The 20,449-nt window shown below is 49.4% G+C and overlaps 1 protein-coding gene across 1 annotated transcript in view; it reads left to right on the top strand.

Moving 5' to 3' along the window:
* Positions 1-20,449, top strand: part of DNAH7 (dynein axonemal heavy chain 7) — a 294,918-nt gene that overhangs the window by 4,085 nt on the left and 270,384 nt on the right. The window contains exons 2-4 of the mRNA XM_077829629.1: positions 12,603-12,668; positions 16,984-17,092; positions 18,461-18,614. Of these exons, the coding sequence (XP_077685755.1) occupies positions 12,603-12,668; positions 16,984-17,092; positions 18,461-18,614 (329 nt within the window). The remainder of the gene's footprint in view (positions 1-12,602; positions 12,669-16,983; positions 17,093-18,460; positions 18,615-20,449) is intronic.

Here is a 20,449-nt window from a genome sequence, read left to right as displayed (position 1 = left end):
CCCCGACCCGCTTACCCCCTCTGCCTGCGGTGAGCCCCCCTGCCACTGCCCCGACCCGCTTACTCCCCCTGCCCGCGGTGACCTCCCCTGCCACTGTCCCGACCCGCTTACTCCCTCTGCCCGCGGTGAGCCCCCCTGCCACTGTCCCGACCTGCTTACTCCCTCTGCCCGCGGTGAGCCCCCCTGCCACTGCCCCGACCCGCTTACTCCCTCTGCCTGCGGTGACCTCCCCTGCCACTGCCCCGACCCGCTTACTCCCCCTGCCCGCGGTGAGCCCCCCTGCCACTGCCCCGACCTGCTTACTCCCCCTGCCTGCGGTGAGCCCCCCTGCCACTGCCCCGACCCGCTTACTCCCCCTGCCTGCGGTGACCTCCCCTGCCACTGCCCCGACCCGCTTACCCCCTCTGCCTGCGGTGAGCCCCCCTGCCACTGCCCCGACCCGCTTACTCCCCCTGCCTGCGGTGACCTCCCCTGCCGCTGCCCCGACCCGCTTACTCCCTCTGCCTGGGGTGAGCCCCCCTGCCACTGCCCCGACCCGCTTACTCCCCCTGCCCGCGGTGACCTCCCCTGCCACTGTCCCGACCCGCTTACTCCCTCTGCCCGCGGTGAGCCCCCCTGCCACTGTCCCGACCTGCTTACTCCCTCTGCCCGCGGTGAGCCCCCCTGCCACTGCCCCGACCCGCTTACTCCCTCTGCCTGCGGTGACCTCCCCTGCCACTGCCCCGACCCGCTTACTCCCCCTGCCCGCGGTGAGCCCCCCTGCCACTGCCCCGACCCGCTTACCCCCTCTGCCTGCGGTGAGCCCCCCTGCCACTGCCCCGACCCGCTTACTCCCCCTGCCTGCGGTGACCTCCCCTGCCACTGCCCCGACCCGCTTACTCCCTCTGCCTGCGGTGAGCCCCCCTGCCACTGTCCCGACCCGCTTACTCCCTCTGCCTGCGGTGACCTCCCCTGCCACTGCCCCGACCCGCTTACTCCCCCTGCCTGCGGTGACCTCCCCTGCCACTGCCCCGACCCGCTTACTCCCCCTGCCTGCGGTGACCTCCCCTGCCACTGCCCCGACCCGCTTACTCCCTCTGCCTGGGGTGAGCCCCCCTGCCACTGCCCCGACCCGCTTACTCCCCCTGCCCGCGGTGACCTCCCCTGCCACTGTCCCGACCCGCTTACTCCCTCTGCCCGCGGTGAGCCCCCCTGCCACTGTCCCGACCCGCTTACTCCCTCTGCCCGCGGTGAGCCCCCCTGCCACTGCCCCGACCCGCTTACTCCCTCTGCCTGCGGTGACCTCCCCTGCCACTGCCCCGACCCGCTTACTCCCCCTGCCCGCGGTGAGCCCCCCTGCCACTGCCCCGACCCGCTTACTCCCCCTGCCTGCGGTGAGCCCCCCTGCCACTGCCCCGACCCGCTTACTCCCCCTGCCTGCGGTGACCTCCCCTGCCACTGCCCCGACCCGCTTACCCCCTCTGCCTGCGGTGAGCCCCCCTGCCACTGCCCCGACCCGCTTACTCCCCCTGCCTGCGGTGACCTCCCCTGCCACTGCCCCGACCCGCTTACTCCCTCTGCCTGCGGTGAGCCCCCCTGCCACTGTCCCGACCCGCTTACTCCCTCTGCCTGCGGTGACCTCCCCTGCCACTGCCCCGACCCGCTTACTCCCCCTGCCTGCGGTGACCTCCCCTGCCACTGCCCCGACCCGCTTACTCCCCCTGCCTGCGGTGACCTCCCCTGCCACTGCCCCGACCCGCTTACTCCCTCTGTCTGGGGTGAGCCCCCCTGCCACTGCCCTGACCCGCTTACTCCCCCTGCCTGCGGTGACCACCCCTGCCACTGTCCCGACCCGCTTACTCCCCCTGCCCGCGGTGACCTCCCCTGCCACTCCCCCGACCCGCTTACTCCCTCTGCCCGCGGTGAGCCCCCCGCCACTGTCCCGACCTGCTTACTCCCTCTGCCCGCGGTGAGCCCCCCTGCCACTGTCCCGACCCGCTTACTCCCCCTACCCGCGGTGAGCCCCCCTGCCACTGCCCCGACCCGCTTACTCCCCCTGCCTGCGGTGACCTCCCCTGCCACTGCCCCGACCCGCTTACTCCCCCTGCCTGCGGTGACCTCCCCTGCCACTGCCCCGACCCGCTTACTCCCTCTGCCTGCGGTGAGCCCCCCTGCCACTGCCCCGACCCGCTTACTCCCTCTGCCTGCGGTGACCTCCCCTGCCACTGCCCCGACCCGCTTACTCCCTTTGCCTGCGGTGACCTCCCCTGCCACTGCCCCGACCCGCTTACTCCCCCTGCCTGCGGTGACCTCCCCTGCCACTGTCCCGACCCGCTTACTCCCTCTGCCTGCGGTGACCTCCCCTGCCACTGCCCCGACCCGCTTACTCCCTCTGCCCGCGGTGACCTCCCCTGCCACTGCCCCGACCCGCTTACTCCCTCTGCCCGCGGTGACCTCCCCTGCCACTGCCCCGACCTGCTTACTCCCCCTGCCTGCGGTGACCTCCCCTGCCACTGCCCCGACCCGCTTACTCCCTCTGCCCGCGGTGAGCCCCCCTGCCACTGTCCCGACCCGCTTACTCCCTCTGCCCGCGGTGACCTCCCCTGCCACTGCCCCGACCCGCTTACTCCCCCTGCCTGCGGTGACCTCCCCTGCCACTGCCCCGACCCGCTTACTCCCTCTGCCTGCGGTGACCTCCCCTGCCACTGTCCCGACCCGCTTACTCCCCCTGCCCGCGGTGAGCCCCCCTGCCACTGCCCCGACCCGCTTACTCCCCCTGCCTGCGGTGAGCCCCCCTGCCACTGCCCCGACCCGCTTACTCCCTCTGCCTGCGGTGACCTCCCCTGCCACTGTCCCGACCCGCTTACTCCCTCTGCCTGCGGTGACCTCCCCTGCCACTGCCCCGACCCGCTTACTCCCTCTGCCTGCGGTGAGCCCCCCTGCCACTGTCCCGACCCGCTTACTCCCCCTGCCTGCGGTGAGCCCCCCTGCCACTGCCCTGACCCGCTTACTCTCCCTGCCTGCGGTGAGCCCCCCTGCCACTGCCCCGACCCGCTTACTCCCCCTGCCCGCGGTGACCTCCCCTGCCACTGTCCCGACCCGCTTACTCCCTCTGCCCGCGGTGAGCCCCCCTGCCACTGTCCCGACCCGCTTACTCCCTCTGCCCGCGGTGAGCCCCCCTGCCACTGCCCCGACCCGCTTACTCCCTCTGCCTGCGGTGACCTCCCCTGCCACTGCCCCGACCCGCTTACTCCCCCTGCCTGCGGTGACCTCCCCTGCCACTGCCCCGACCCGCTTACTCCCTCTGCCTGCGGTGACCTCCCCTGCCACTGCCCCGACCCGCTTACTCCCTCTGCCTGCGGTGAGCCCCCCTGCCACTGCCCCGACCCGCTTACTCCCTCTGCCTGCGGAGACCTCCCCTGCCACTGCCCCGACCCGCTTACTCCCTCTGCCTGCGGTGACCTCCCCTGCCACTGCCCCGACCCGCTTACTCCCCCTGCCTGCGGTGACCTCCCCTGCCACTGTCCCGACCCGCTTACTCCCTCTGCCTGCGGTGACCTCCCCTGCCACTGCCCCGACCCGCTTACTCCCTCTGCCCGCGGTGACCTCCCCTGCCACTGCCCCGACCCGCTTACTCCCTCTGCCCGCGGTGACCTCCCCTGCCACTGCCCCGACCCGCTTACTCCCCCTGCCTGCGGTGACCTCCCCTGCCACTGCCCCGACCCGCTTACTCCCTCTGCCCGCGGTGAGCCCCCCTGCCACTGTCCCGACCCGCTTACTCCCTCTGCCCGCGGTGACCTCCCCTGCCACTGCCCCGACCCGCTTACTCCCCCTGCCTGCGGTGACCTCCCCTGCCACTGCCCCGACCCGCTTACTCCCTCTGCCTGCGGTGACCTCCCCTGCCACTGTCCCGACCCGCTTACTCCCCCTGCCCGCGGTGAGCCCCCCTGCCACTGCCCCGACCCGCTTACTCCCCCTGCCTGCGGTGAGCCCCCCTGCCACTGCCCCGACCCGCTTACTCCCTCTGCCTGCGGTGACCTCCCCTGCCACTGTCCCGACCCGCTTACTCCCTCTGCCTGCGGTGACCTCCCCTGCCACTGCCCCGACCCGCTTACTCCCTCTGCCTGCGGTGAGCCCCCCTGCCACTGTCCCGACCCGCTTACTCCCCCTGCCTGCGGTGAGCCCCCCTGCCACTGCCCTGACCCGCTTACTCTCCCTGCCCGCGGTGAGCCCCCCTGCCACTGCCCCGACCCGCTTACTCCCCCTGCCCGCGGTGACCTCCCCTGCCACTGTCCCGACCCGCTTACTCCCTCTGCCCGCGGTGAGCCCCCCTGCCACTGTCCCGACCCGCTTACTCCCTCTGCCCGCGGTGAGCCCCCCTGCCACTGCCCCGACCCGCTTACTCCCTCTGCCTGCGGTGACCTCCCCTGCCACTGCCCCGACCCGCTTACTCCCCCTGCCCGCGGTGAGCCCCCCTGCCACTGCCCCGACCCGCTTACTCCCCCTGCCTGCGGTGAGCCCCCCTGCCACTGCCCCGACCCGCTTACTCCCCCTGCCTGCGGTGACCTCCCCTGCCACTGCCCCGACCCGCTTACTCCCTCTGCCTGCGGTGAGCCCCCCTGCCACTGTCTCGACCCGCTTACTCCCTCTGCCTGCGGTGACCTCCCCTGCCACTGCCCCGACCCGCTTACTCCCCCTGCCTGCGGTGACCTCCCCTGCCACTGCCCCGACCCGCTTACTCCCCCTGCCCGCGGTGACCTCCCCTGCCACTGTCCCGACCCGCTTACTCCCTCTGCCCGCGGTGAGCCCCCCTGCCACTGTCCCGACCCGCTTACTCCCTCTGCCCGCGGTGAGCCCCCCTGCCACTGTCCCGACCCGCTTACTCCCCCTGCCTGCGGTGACCTCCCCTGCCACTGCCCCGACCCGCTTACCCCCTCTGCCTGCGGTGAGCCCCCCTGCCACTGCCCCGACCCGCTTACCCCCTCTGCCTGCGGTGACCTCCCCTGCCACTGCCCCGACCCGCTTACTCCCTCTGCCTGCGGTGAGCCCCCCTGCCACTGTCCCGACCCGCTTACTCCCTCTGCCTGCGGTGAGCCCCCCTGCCACTGCCCCGACCCGCTTACTCCCTCTGCCTGCGGTGACCTCCCCTGCCACTGCCCCGACCCGCTTACTCCCCCTGCCTGCGGTGACCTCCCCTGCCACTGCCCTGACCCGCTTACTCCCCCTGCCCGCGGTGACCTCCCCTGCCACTCCCCCGACCCGCTTACTCCCTCTGCCCGCGGTGAGCCCCCCGCCACTGTCCCGACCCGCTTACTCCCTCTGCCCGCGGTGAGCCCCCCTGCCACTGTCCCGACCCGCTTACTCCCCCTACCCACGGTGAGCCCCCCTGCCACTGTCCCGACCCGCTTACTCCCTCTGCCTGCGGTGACCTCCCCTGCCACTGCCCCGACCCGCTTACTCCCTCTGCCTGCGGTGAGCCCCCCTGCCACTGCCCTGACCCGCTTACTCCCCCTGCCTGCGGTGACCACCCCTGCCACTGTCCCGACCCGCTTACTCCCCCTGCCCGCGGTGACCTCCCCTGCCACTCCCCCGACCCGCTTACTCCCTCTGCCCGCGGTGAGCCCCCCGCCACTGTCCCGACCCGCTTACTCCCTCTGCCCGCGGTGAGCCCCCCTGCCACTGTCCCGACCCGCTTACTCCCCCTACCCGCGGTGAGCCCCCCTGCCACTGCCCCGACCCGCTTACTCCCCCTGCCTGCGGTGACCTCCCCTGCCACTGCCCCGACCCGCTTACTCCCCCTGCCTGCGGTGACCTCCCCTGCCACTGCCCCGACCCGCTTACTCCCCCTGCCTGCGGTGACCTCCCCTGCCACTGCCCCGACCCGCTTACTCCCTCTGCCTGCGGTGAGCCCCCCTGCCACTGCCCCGACCCGCTTACTCCCTCTGCCTGCGGTGAGCCCCCCTGCCACTGCCCCGACCCGCTTACTCCCTCTGCCTGCGGTGAGCCCCCCTGCCACTGCCCCGACCCGCTTACTCCCTCTGCCTGCGGTGAGCCCCCCTGCCACTGCCCCGACCCGCTTACTCCCTCTGCCTGCGGTGAGCCCCCCTGCCACTGTCCCGACCCGCTTACTCCCTCTGCCTGCGGTGACCTCCCCTGCCACTGACCCGACCCGCTTACTCCCCCTGCCTGCGGTGACCTCCCCTGCCACTGCCCCGACCCGCTTACTCCCTCTGCCTGCGGTGAGCCCCCCTGCCACTGCCCTGACCCGCTTACTCCCCCTGCCTGCGGTGACCTCCCCTGCCACTGTCCCGACCCGCTTACTCCCCCTGCCCGCGGTGACCTCCCCTGCCACTGTCCCGACCCGCTTACTCCCTCTGCCCGCGGTGAGCCCCGCTGCCACTGTCCCGACCCGCTTACTCCCTCTGCCCGCGGTGAGCCCCCCTGCCACTGTCCCGACCCGCTTACTCCCCCTGCCCGCGGTGACCTCCCCTGCCACTGCCCCGACCCGCTTACTCCCTCTGCCCGCGGTGAGCCCCCCTGCCACTGTCCCGACCCGCTTACTCCCCCTGCCCGCGGTGAGCCCCCCTGCCACTGTCCCGACCCGCTTACTCCCCCTGCCCGCGGTGAGCCCCCCTGCCGCTGCCCCGACCCGCTTACTCCCTCTGCCTGCGGTGACCTCCCCTGCCACTGCCCCGACCCGCTTACCCCCTCTGCCTGCGGTGACCTCCCCTGCCACTGTCCCGACCCGCTTACCCCCTCTGCCTGCGGTGACCTCCCCTGCCACTGTCCCGACCCGCTTACTCCCTCTGCCTGCGGTGACCTCCCCTGCCACTGCCCCGACCCGCTTACTCCCCCTGCCTGCGGTGACCTCCCCTGCCACTGCCCCGACCCGCTTACTCCCTCTGCCTGCGGTGACCTCCCCTGCCACTGCCCCGACCCGCTTACTCCCCCTGCCTGCGGTGACCTCCCCTGCCACTGCCCCGACCCGCTTACTCCCTCTGCCTGCGGTGAGCCCCCCTGCCACTGCCCCGACCCGCTTACTCCCTCTGCCTGCGGTGAGCCCCCCTGCCACTGCCCCGACCCGCTTACTCCCCCTGCCTGCGGTGAGCCCCCCTGCCACTGTCCCGACCCGCTTACTCCCTCTGCCTGCGGTGAGCACCTCTGCCACTGCGCCGACCTAGCTCCTTCTCCTACAGCTCTCTAATGTCACCGCTTGACTCTACGGTGGCCTTAACATCTGCCCTCCACAGTTACCTTCTGCCTCTGTGTTGACTTCACCTCCCCGCCCCTGCACTGATTTCACCCTCGACTCTACAATGATTTCCCTGCTGTTGCAATAACCTGTGACACCCTGTGACACCTTGTTATTGCTGCTGCAGCCTCGAGGAACTCATGTGCCCACCACCACTACTGTGGTTACCTCTTGTGCCCCTTGCCATCACCACTTGGCGTTACTCTTGCCCACTGCTACCTTGTTCCCTTCATGTGCTTGCCACAGTTGCCATAATGACTGTGTATGTACTTGTCACTGCCTCTATCTTTATATCACTTCAGCCAGGCTTCTATCACTATCACCATCTCATTTATATCACAACACCCAAATGTGATGAGATTTCAGTGCATAATCAGATGTTGCCATGTTTCATCAGATTTTTTTAAAACAGAGTAAATGTACATGATATTTTACAAATGGAATAGGATATGTGCCCTACACCTATAAGTTTAGGATAGGCAAGACAATGGGGACCAGTAGGAAAGAGTGAGGGGAGTTATAGCTATGAAGAACAAGGTGTATATATAAAGTCTGCTGCAGTTTCCACGGTATGCATCTGATGAAGTGAGCTGTAGCTCACGAAAGCTCATGCTCAAATAAATTGGTTAGTCTCTAAGGTGCCACAAGTACTCCTTTTCTTTTTGCGAATACAGACTAACACGGCTGTTACTCTGAAAGGTGTTAAGGATTCATGGAGAAAGTAGGATTTAAGGACGAGAGAAGAGGAGCTTGGCTTAGGTTTGTACATGTAGCTCCTCATCTGGCAGACATTTATGCATGGTCTTAACTTTACCAGTGTAAAGACTCCTAAAATCAATAGTACTACTGCTCACAGTGGCAAAGTTAAGTACATGCATAAGTCTTTGCAAGATCAGGACCGTAGGGAGTATTGTAACTTCTTCCCCTCCACCTGGTAACTCCATACAAGACAAGCCAGAATAAGACCTAGAGTGTTTGTTTTTCTAATAGAAGCATAGGATCATATGCAGAATGTGTGCATACTTTTAAACAGAGGAGGGCATTCTTTTACTTCAGTATTTCCCTTATGTATGATTTCAGGCTAGCTTTGTTACTGAAGTTTATGCTAATCTAGCATATTTAGGGGGTTTTCTTTTGAACTGGATGGAATTTTTTTTATGTTTTGGCTTAAGTAAACAGACTGGATTAAATTTTTTTAAATGACTTGTTTTTCCTCTCTGACATTCACTTAAACACGCATACTTTTTGAGTAACAGAGCAGGTGGTATAACCATATTTGCTAAAGGAGACTTTAACATTCATCTCATTAGTGGAAAGTTGATTGCAGGATGATATCCTCTAGTAAAATGAAAGTGCAGTGTCTGTACTCTGAATTCTTTTAAATCAGGTATTCAAAAGTGATACAATCCTCCTTGCAGCTACTCATATAATTTTAAAATTAGTTTTGAAATGTAAACATAAACTGACATTTTGTTTCAGGGTTGCTGTTCTTATAGCATGTTTAAGGGGCTTTTCTCTAAAGTCATTATAAAATGTATAACATTATAAACTGCAGAAGCAAGTTCGATGGTAGCTTGGTACAGTTTGCTGCATATGGGAATTCTTATATGAGGGAGGGAGCATGAACAGTTTAAGATTAAATTAAATTATTTTCAGAATTATGCAGGGTATAAACGCTGCATATATAATGGAGTGCTGATTTGCAACTTCAGCTATGAATGTTAGCAGGTGGCTCCATAATGAAATTATATATCTAAATACCTGTTAAAGATCATCTCACACAATCAAGATTAAATAGATATACCATCAATATTAAAATAATTCCACTATAACCCACATATTTAGGGACTTCTGGGGTTTGGTTTATTATAGTAAATATACACAGTAAACTGGATAAGGAATAGTGAGGCATACATTTTTTTCACTATAACTGAACATTGGATTTAGCCTATGCATTGCACTGTCAGCGCTTCTTTGCTGGCATTATCAGTTTAACTTTTTACATAAAAAATATTCTGTACTACCTTGCTCTTTGTGTAGTCATTTACACTTGTGGTGTAAAATGCTATTATTTTTATTTTTGCTAGTGTTTTGAATCCACTTTTCACAGGTGTAAAAAAATGGCTACATAGGGTGCTCTTCTGCCCATGAAGAAATCTTTCACATTGGATCTGTTATTGGGATCTTTTATTTTATGAATCTGCACACAGACTGAAATAATAATTCTGAGAGATGTTGGCTGCCTTTATTAATCTGAGGGGAGTATTAACTGTGAAATTCATTGATAATTTAAAGGTCACCTTTGATTCTTTTACTGCAATCATTTTAACAGAAAAAGCCAGCTACTATGTATTTGTGGGAAGAGCTTGCATAGAACTACTGTACTTTTTTGCCCTGCAGCCTGTCCCCTGTTCAGCAGAGTACCTTTCTCACTCTCAAAAGGGAAAAAAAAATTAAATATAATGTGAATCTACATTTATGGTTTGAATTTAAATAAATGTTCATAAATTAATTCTTAATAATTGTGTGAAAAGTTAATAGCAGTGGGCTGGAGAGCAGCAATTAACTTTTGAATTTATGCCACTGTTTCATTGATTTATTCTAGTAATGTTATCAGAACTGAATGGCAAATAGATTAAAAAGCAAGGCCCCTTTACTATATTCTGCAGATGCATGTGAATGGGCATCTGCCTGTATGTGTCCAGGTTTGGGAGACAGAGATGCAGAGGAGGGAATGGTGTCTCCCCTAACCCTGTGGAATCCCCTATGCAGGGTTTGGGCTCTAAAGAGTTAATAGGTTGAGAGGCTGGCTAGGCTCTGACAGACTCTTACCACAAAAAAATTATGGGGGAAGAGTCTGCAGTAACTTGTGCTGATTTCATAATGCAGAGGGGTAACTTCCTTCATGGAAGTTCCTGTAGATGGAGAAACTGGCTGACAGTATGGCTCATGGAAACTTTGCTGCCCCAAGGCTAAAACAAGACTCAGGGGGCTGCCCAGCAGTGTTGAAGAGGCGCAGATGCAAGATCTGTGTGGCTCTCAAGGGCTTATAGGTGGAACCATCAGCCACTTGTATTGGTCTAGGGTGAAAAATCCAGTCCTGTGGTGGAAGAATTGTTTTTTTCACTCTTTATTTTTTCCTTTTGGTATTCTGTCACTTTTAAAAGCTTCTCTAGGTTTGGAAAACTTAGAGTGAAAAATTGAAGAACAAAAATAAACAAACAAAAAAACCAACCAGAAAAAATGAGGAAAACCCCTAACCACATAACACCATTAACTGGGTTGCGTTCAGTGGAAAACGGGAAATAAAGGGGTAAACAATGAGGAAAATCATTTTATTTTTTGATGTAAAATCAGAACATTTGGGAAAAACTGAAAGTACTTTGCAAGAGTTTTTGGTTTAGAATAAAGGCAATTTTCCATCAAAAAAGTTTTTAATGAAAATTTGTGACCACTAGTTTATTATCATAATTGGATTAAGTGGTGTCAAGGGGGGCAGGTGACAAAAGCCCACAGGGAAATATAAAAAAGGTGATCTTAACAGAGGTTTAGATGTTGTGGGGAGACATGAAAAACAGTTGGGTCATAGATTTCAGAGTAGCAGCCGTGTTAGTCTGTATTCGCAAAAATAAAAGGGGTACTTGTGGCACCTTAGACACTAACAAATTTTTGGCTTATGCTCAGATAAATTGGTTAGTCTCTAAGGTGCCACAAGTACTCCTTTTCTTAGTAGGGTCATAGGAGCAACAAGAGGGAAATCAGTGAGGGAATCGGCTCAATATCTTAGATATCTATACAGACTTGTTTCAGAGTAACAGCCGTGTTAGTCTGTATTCGCAAAAAGAAAAGGAGTACTTGTGGCACCTTAGAGACTAACCAATTTATTTGAGCATAAGCTTTCGTGAACTACAGCTCACTTCATCGGATGCATACAGTGGAAAATATAGTGGGGAGATTTTATATACACAGAGAACAAGAAATAATTGGTGTTACCATTCAGACTGTAACAAGAGTGATCAGGAAAGGTGAGCTATTACCAGCTGGACAGTCTCTATGTAAAAGAATAAATGGACACAAATCAAACGTCAAGAATTATAACATTCAAAAACCAGTCGGAGAACACTTCAATCTCTTTGGTCACTCGATTACAGACCTAAAGGTTGCAATATTACAACAAGTTTCAGAGTAACAGCTGTGTTAGTCTGTATTCGCAAAAAGAAAAGGAGTACTTGTGGCACCTTAGAGACTAACCAATTCAAATAAATTGAATTGGTTAGTCTCTAAGTCCCTCACCCCACAGCCCTCCCTCCCACTGGTGGCTCTGCTGATTAGAGCCTCCCCCTCCCTCCCAGCATCTCCCTCCCGCCATGATCAGCTGTTCAGTGGCGTGCAGGAGGCATGGGGGAGGAGGGTGGCAGGAAGAGGTGGAGGGAAGGGGCAGGGGCTTGGGGGAAGGGATGGAGTGGGGGCGAGGCCTGGGGCAAAGCAGAAGTCGAGCACCCCTCAGGAACTGTGAAAGTCAGCACCTCTGTTTTGAGGACCCTTACAGCTCTACATTTCTGAGAGTTTGTGATAAACATAAAAGACAGCATAGGGTTGTTTCTGTTATCTTGTGTGCAGAAAGGTATGTTGTGTATATGTTGACAAAATATTATTATGAATGATTGCTGGTATGAGTGACTCTTTAAGGATATGTTTACAGTACAGCTGGGAGTGTACTTCCCAGCTCTGAGTAGACAGACTTGTGCTAGCTCTGCTTGAGCTAGCATGCTAAAAATATACAATGTGGACATTGTGCCATGGGTGTTAATTTGGCTTGCCACCCAAGCTCAGATCCAGGTGACTCATGTGGCTAGCCCGAGCCTCTGCCCATGATGCGGCTAGGATTGCCACCTCTCAGGTACAAAAAAACCCAGGATATCTGGGATGATCCTGAGTCCTTAACACTGCACAGCTGGCATGATGTACTGAGCACCCTTACATATTTCTTGGGACAGCCGGTAGTGTGTACTGAACACCCTGAAAGATTTCCTGGGACAGCTACCTCAAAAAAGGGACAATTCTGGGAAAACCCAGACAGGTGGTAACCCTAGCTGCTGCAGCCACACTGCTATTTTTAGAGGAGCTAGCACAAGTCTGTCTACCCAGGCTCCCAGCTGTATGTATGCTCTCAGCTACAGTGAGGTAATATCTTTTGAAACCATCATCTACAGAGATTAGGGGAAATGAAGTGAGTATATTTGTGAAAATTATTGGACAGAAAACAAAAACAAAATTATAGTGTAAATCATAAGTTTTAGCATGCTTAGAAGTTTAGTATTATTAGTTTAAATATTTATATAATTTATTTTCTTTTTGTTCTTTTTTGTAGCCCAGACCTACTGGGAAAGGAAAATTATTGAAGACGACTGTAAAATTTTTGCCACAGTTGGCTCAGGTAATATTTTTTAAATTTTTTGTTTTAACAACTTTTTATTTTCAAATGTGCAGCAAAGCATGGGAGATCCCACATAGAAAACTGGACCTCATTGCAATGTATACATTGAAAACAACAAGGTTTTACATATATGTACAAGAAGTATTTGGAAAACAATTAAACTAGTTAACTTAGATGAGCAGAAAATATTGAAAAGAATAAAAGATACTGACGAAAGCTATAAAATAAATGTTATAGAAAAATTGGAATATAATTCATTCTAATATCTTGAAGCCTCCACAATCTAGCTGTTTTGAGTGGAAAGGCAACATACAAGTAATCCTTCAAACACTTATGCATCTGCTTAAATTTACTACCATGGGTAATCCCATTAAGTGGGACTACTCACTGCAGTGAAGTTAGCACATGTGTTTTTATAGGATTAGGGCCTAAGTCTCTTTTCAGGCATGTACATTTGTTGCACTCAATGTAAAGTGACAAACAGTTTTGAGATAAATGTTTGCAAAAACCTCTTCCATATTTCAGTGAAATAGGGGACATCTACAGAGCATGAATAATTGGCCGGATTCATCCTTGTATTACTTTAGTTTTATGCCAGTGCTACTTTTCTGAAATTGGCTGTTTTCAGACTGGCTTGAAACTGGAATAATGCACTGGTAAGTCAGGCTCAGTGTTTCTAATTCAAAAGATATCAAGATTTTCAAAATGTCTTGTTAGGAATGGATATCTCACAATGTTTATTCAGAATTGGTTTCAAATAGTTAAATGGGAAATGTAGCCAAGTCATTTTTTAAAGGTTTATTCTAATAAAAAGAGTATACGTGAAAACTCAATTTAATTCTTGCCCCAAATGGAAAAAATGTGGTCTGTTCCCCAGATTAGTCAAACCATCGTATATGCTTGTGGTAAATGTATGTGATACATCGATATGTGGTAATGTGTATGATACGTTTCACGGGATCCACAAAACCATAATGAAAGACAACTTGTATACAATTGTCAGAATTTCTGCATGTATTAAATATCTGGTGTTGGATCTTTTCAAATGTGTCCAGGAGAATAGAAAAAGAAGGCAAAATTCAGGAAAATCTTTTTAAAGAAAATCTTAAGAGACTAGCAAAACTTGGTCACCTGGTAGTGCTTGGTAATTAAATGAAAGATAAAAAAGTTTTTTGGAAATTTGGGAATATTTTAAAGTGGTCATTTAAGACAACAAATTAAATATTGGAGGTGATTCTTAATGCAAGTTTCACCGTATAATTACTACTATATTAAATGAAATTTTAATCACTTTATCTCTTACATTGTTACCTGACATTTTTAACCTTTTGTGTATATTTAATTTTAACATGGAATTTAGGTCATGTTGAGCTTGTTTAAAATAAAACTCTATCACATTTGGATGAAGAAGACCTAATTAAAGGATTTAATTGAGCCCCAATCTTACTCCTTCAAACAAAAACAAAATTTAACTTTTTAACTTGGGGGAAAAACCTGGATTCAGACAGATGATGGGTAGAAGAGGCATTTATGGATTAACATTTAACCCTGGGTAGGATTTCACAAGAGAGGACATATAAGTTATTTTAATATGCCTGAATAAGAAAGGGAAACTTAATAGGGCAAAAAAACTGAGATATATTTGGAAGTTAATTCTGCTTCTGTATATGAAAACTGCCAGATATCGCTGTACAATAGCTCTGATTTAGTCTTTGGCATGTCTTTGTAGACTAAAAAGTTACAAAGATTCAAGATCCTCTCCCTCAATTTTCTGACAGCCTAAAATTGCAAAGGTAGTACAGATTCGTATCTCTGCCTGAGGGGTGCCAATAAGGTATAGGTATGTGTAACAGGGCAGGTTCCTTTCCCATCTTGGAGTTCCTCACAAACTGTCTTGGATACCTCTTCGTTGTCAACATCATTGTGAGTTTTTGTTTGTGTTTGCCACCATCACATCCCCATGCAGCTCTTCTACCTGGAGCATCCTTCAATCCTCAGCCCTTTCTCCAGGGAAAAGAAAGGGACTCTGGCTAGGAAGATTTCTGTCTCCTTTTTTACTTCCTTCTTGTGCTTTTTAACTACCTTCTCAGCTGATGGGATAATTAACCCCTTAGTCATCAGCCGACAGTCTGATTAGGTAGTTAAGTCTTCTTCCCTTCCATCAGGGCTTGTGGGGAATTAGGTGTTGGTTATCAGTTCTCTGTCACAGTATGTTTACGCTATCTGAGAGATGTGATTCCCAGCACAGGTAGACTGATTCGTACTAGCTCACTCAGCTGGCGTGCTAAAAATAGCAGTGTGGCCATTACAGCACAGGTAGAGGCTTGGGCTACCCTCCTGTCAAGGTTCCTCCCCCACTCTGAACTTTAGGGTACAGATGTGGGGACCTGCATGAAAAACCTCCTAAGCTTATCTTTACCAGCTTAGGTCAAAAACTTCCCCAAGGTACAAAATATTCCCCCTGTTGTCCTTGGGCTGGCCGCTACCACCACCAAACTAATACTGGTTACTGGGGAAGAGCTGTTTGGACGCGTCCTTCCCCCCAAAATACTTCCCAAAACCTTGCACCCCACTTCCTGGACAAGGTTTGGTAAAAAGCCTCACCAATTTGCCTAGGTGACTACAGACCCAGACCCTTGGATCTTAAGAACAATGAACAATCCTCCCAACACTTGCACCCCCCCTTTCCTGGGAAATGTTGGATAAAAAGCCTCACCAATTTGCATAGGTGACCACAGACCCAAACCCTTGGATCTGAGAACAATGAAAAAGCATTCAGTTTCTTACAAGAAGACTTTTCATAAAAATAGAAGTAAATAGAAATAAAGAAATCCCCCCTGTAAAATCAGGATGGTAGATATCTTACAGGGTAATTAGATTCAAAAACATAGAGAACCCCTCTAGGCAAAACCTTAAGTTACAAAAAAGATACACAGACAGAAATAGTTATTCTATTCAGCACAATTCTTTTCTCAGCCATTTAAAGAAATCATAATCTAACACATACCTAGCTAGATTACTTACTAAAAGTTCTAAGACTCCATTCCTGGTCTATCCCTGGCAAAGACCAGCATACAGACAGACACAGACCCTTTGTTTCTCTCCCTCCTCCCAGCTTTTGAAAGTATCTTGTCTCCTCATTGTCTCCTCATTTCATTTTGGTCAGGTGCCAGCGAGGTTACCTTTAGCTTCTTAACCCTTTACAGGTGAGAGGAGCTTTCCCCTGGCCAGGAGGGATTTCAAAGGGGTTTACCCTTCCCTTTATATTTATGACACCTCCTGAGTCCAAGCCCATCATACTCCCTGGCTCCAAGCTTGGGCAGCTAGCCTGAACCACTGCCCATGCTGCAGTGTCCATAATGCTATTGTTATGGTGCTAACTCAAGGTGAGCCAGTGCATCTGTCGATCTGCACTGGGAATCACACCTCCCAGTTGCAGTGTAAACAGTCACTAATAAGGTTTCTTAATTTTTGCATATTGCTGCCCCTTGAAAAGATAAAGGCAATGCTTTTGAGTAATTGTGAGGGCAGTGTAGTTAAGGCTGAGAAGCCATTTCCTTTACAAACATATTTCCAGGGACATTGGCCTGGGAATAATAATAATAACAAAAAAATTCTAGGCTGAAGGAGCTGTTTAAATAAGTTACACTTGAGAAAGATAGTACTGGATTCTTGTAAGCAGTGTGAGATTTGCTAAGCTACTGATGGCTGAATATTGTACCTTATGTTATCTTGCCATGCAGTTAGGACCCCCAAAATGGGCAAGAACCAGGAAGAGAAGCCTTTTCTTTGTGTTAAAAAAACAACAAAACAAAAACATTGAAGGGGATAGGTATCCTGGATCCCAAATACTATTTTTTTGGCAGCAGCAGTTACATAAATTGATTGTAGATTTCACCTGGGAGAAACTGTTGATATCTACGGTACTCGACCAGAAAAAGATTTTATTAAACCTCTTTCCCCCCCTGTTTTCTTACCTTTTGCTTTTTTTTCCATATTGCTCTCATCTTCATAAATGTCTGGGGTTTGTCTTAGTAGTAGGTATATACTGTTAACTTACTCCAAAAATTACTAATAATTTATAATAGGCATAAACATAATATTTTATTCTGGGGTTCTGAATGATTATCTCCTGTATTTAAAGAAAAATAGAGAATTTGGTTAATTTTTGTGTTGCTTTGTTACTATTATTGTATGTTATGCGGCTGCTGTTTTCTTTTGTAATGTACTGTGTTTTTAAGTGTGTGTCAAAGACATGTAGCTGTCTCTTGCTATTGTTATTTTATAAAGCTAAAGAATAAAATATTTATTTCAGGTAAGCTCTAAGCCACAATGGCAGCAAGCTTCTCCTTCATTTCATCTGAGAAAAGAACAGAAAGATGATGAGCCAGATCAGTTTGTTTTCAAAAATGAGCTTTCACCTGGTAAGATTACCACTCAGTATTTAATGAACAACAAAAAATTGAGGAAAAAATAGTGTAAAATTGAGTTAATACAAGATTATAGAGTTAGGAGAATAGAATTTTATTCCCAGATTGCCACAGTCTTCCTATATGATCTCAGGCAAGTCACAATCTTTATGTGCCTCATTTTTTAACTTTGTAAAATGGGTACAATGATACTTACCTATCTTACAAACATAGTGCAGGTAAATGCATTAATGTTTGTAAAGTGCCATAATCGCCTTGGATGAAGAATGCCGTAGAAGTGCAAAATATTGTTTATTATTTTATTAGTATTTTTAGGGCTGGAAAAGTGACTTGCCTGTTTAGTTCAACATTGTTCATTTAATATTTTCTTTATCAGAAAATAAATAGTTCCAGCTGCTAGCATAAGATTGTACATTACCGAAAAGCCATTAGTTTAGGAAATGGAATGTTTGCCATAACTAGTCAAACAGCAAAGAGAATCCTTAGAATATTTGCATATTTTAATATACTTCACTTAAAAGATTGTATTGAGATCTAGTATAAAAAGAGTTTATACAATGATGTAAGTTTCCAAAAGTCAGATTCATTTTTAGTATATCTGAATATTAGAAATCCTTAATTGTAATTCTTCATACTGTTTTTTCTTATCAAGTATCCTTTGAACCAGAATATTTGCTTTAAAAATTGAATTTTTAGTGTTGTACAAAATAGTTTAACTTAGTCTCTCCAACTTTTCATATTAGTAAATTATGGAACCAGTCTTACTTTTATTGAAGGAAATGGAAGAACTGTTATTGACTTCAGTGGTGCAGAATTGTGTTGTTTGATTTTTTTTAATGTAAAAATCAGCACAGTAGTCAGTAAAAGGCTGCATATAGTCAATGGATGAAATCTGGGCCCCAATGAGATCACTGGCAAAACTCCAGTTGACATCAGTGGAGCCAGAATTTCACCCAAAATCTACAAAAGAAATATAGTTAGAATATAGCTTTACTTTAGCAGTTAACAGAAACGGGATTCTGTATTTATGATAAAAAAAACAAACAAACCACAGGTCAAGAATACTTGGACCTATTCACAGGAAATAAAATTAAGAAATATTTTAAAATAGTAACTTTACAGATCTAGAAATAGATTTTATAGAAATATTCTTTAACAGTTTTACAGTACAAGCAGGTATTAGTTTTGTTTCATTAATTTTGCTGCAAATGATGTAGGGTGTGATCCTGAAGGATGCTGAGAAATCTCAACTTTCATTGAAATAAATGTGAGTTGAGAACTCTCAAAACCTTTAGAAGGTACTCAGGATATTGCAGGTTTGGGCTCAGAGTTTGCAACTTGAATATATATATTTCATGGAAGGAGAATATTTGGAGGAGAGGAATAAGAGACGCAAGATACAGGACTCTGCAGTTAATGAACCAGTTGCTGGAACATCAACTTCTAAAGCGCGGAGCAGCTATCATCCAAAAAAAGATCGTGAAAATTTTAGAAGTACTCTTGTTAACATCATCATGTGAGTTTTCTTGTGTTTGTATAAATGCATTTTTCCTTTTCAAAGGTGAAATGAAATTTTTAAAAATGTTAATATAACAAAAAATTTAAGATTGCAAGACAATAACAGATTATGTATATGAATGCAAAAAATGACCCCAGTTTAAGAAATAAAAACTACCAGATAAGATGCTCTTCTCTATACTTCTGTTGATTCCTCTAAAATTGGGAGTATATACGAGTAATTTATGAACTGCGCAGACTGGGATTTAACCATATTATTCTTTTGGGGAAAGAAAAGGCAGGTATTAGAATTTGGATTAAGAGTAGATTTGGTAGCTGGAGTTTATTAGGTGATCAAAATCTTTTAAGATTTGTGTTGGATTCAGCAGGGAATATGTGATGGATTCAGGCTGCTTATTAGTTTTTCAGAAAGTGCTTGTTCATTCCTATTTGAAACATTGTTTCAAGTGTGATGAAATTACCCAGAAATGCTCATCCTGACATTTTTTAAATCTCATGTGACACTTTTTAAGCATAATTATCAGCTGAGCTCCACTGTAGTTTCATAACTTGGACAGAAAGCTGTGATTGTGGACACTGATATTATTAAGACAATGAGGAGTCCGGTGGCACTCCATACATCTGAAGAAGTGGGTTTTTTACCCATGAAAGCTTATGCCCAAATAAATCTGTTAGCCTTTAAGGTGCCACTGGACTCCTCATTGTTTTTGTGGATCCAGACTAACATGGCTACCACTCTGATACTGGTATTATTAAACTGCATTTAGAATATTCCCAGTTGACTAACTGAAGTCACACTTGTTATTTTATAATACAGCAAGGAGTGATATCCTGGAAAATTTCTGTATATCAGTGGTTCGTGAATCTGGAAGATATTTAAATTTGTTTTGTCACTTTTAACCTCTAATGAGAAATGATTTTCCAAAAAGAGATAATTGCTAAATTAGTTCACTGTAAGGATGTGTCACTATAATTAAAATGGATCTTTAAAATATTTTAAAGTTATTTTAAAATCGTAGTAAGATACCCTGAAGCTTGTGCTACTCCAAAATATTTTCCTTCTTGCGTAAATACATCAACCTTTACAATGCCCTGAAGATGTTTATAAAAAACATGTTTTGTGTTTTGTTTCTTAAATATTTAGCAGTTTGGAGAGAGTTTCTTGGGGCATTGACCATCTTTTTATCTGGCTGCACAGATGCAGAAGTGCCCACAGCATGACTGACAATATTTTATTGCCATAAATGAACCATAATATGGTAAACTGTGGAATAAAACTATTCTTCTGATAAACCATTCCCCAAAAGAACTGGTTTGATAAATCCTGTTACTTAACATAATCTGGAAATTTTGTAAACTAAATATATTATAAATATTAGTTTTTCTAACTGAATATATTCTTCATTATGTGTTCCTGCTGCTAAGGTGAGAATGAGATGGACCAGCTGAATACTGGTATGAAAATGTTGACAAATTCAATAAAACAGAAAGCCAGAATCTAATCCCATAGTTTAGCATAAAGCAAACAAACAAACAAAAATGTATGGGTTAGAATTTATTAACTGTGTAAATATAAAAAATATTTGACTAGCGTAGTGCAATTATAATAACAAAGTTGTGGCAATGTTGGATAATGAGGGACATATCTCCTCTTGAGGAGCTTTCTTGTTTTCTTTAATATTGTCAACTGATTGCAATGGATTAATTTGAATAACTTCTTAGTCTATATTTAACCTTCTCATAATTATTAGACCATTTTTTCACAAACCATGGGTTTGAGTCTGCCAACTTTACTTACATGAATAGTCCTTGCTAATATGACTAGTCCCTTGA

This window comes from Eretmochelys imbricata, chromosome 11 (assembly GCF_965152235.1).
Source record: "Eretmochelys imbricata isolate rEreImb1 chromosome 11, rEreImb1.hap1, whole genome shotgun sequence".
In the NCBI taxonomy this organism is placed as follows: Eukaryota; Metazoa; Chordata; order Testudines; family Cheloniidae; genus Eretmochelys; species Eretmochelys imbricata.
Note: the sequence above shows the minus strand (reverse complement) of the source record. Positions and strands in the feature narration are given on the sequence as shown.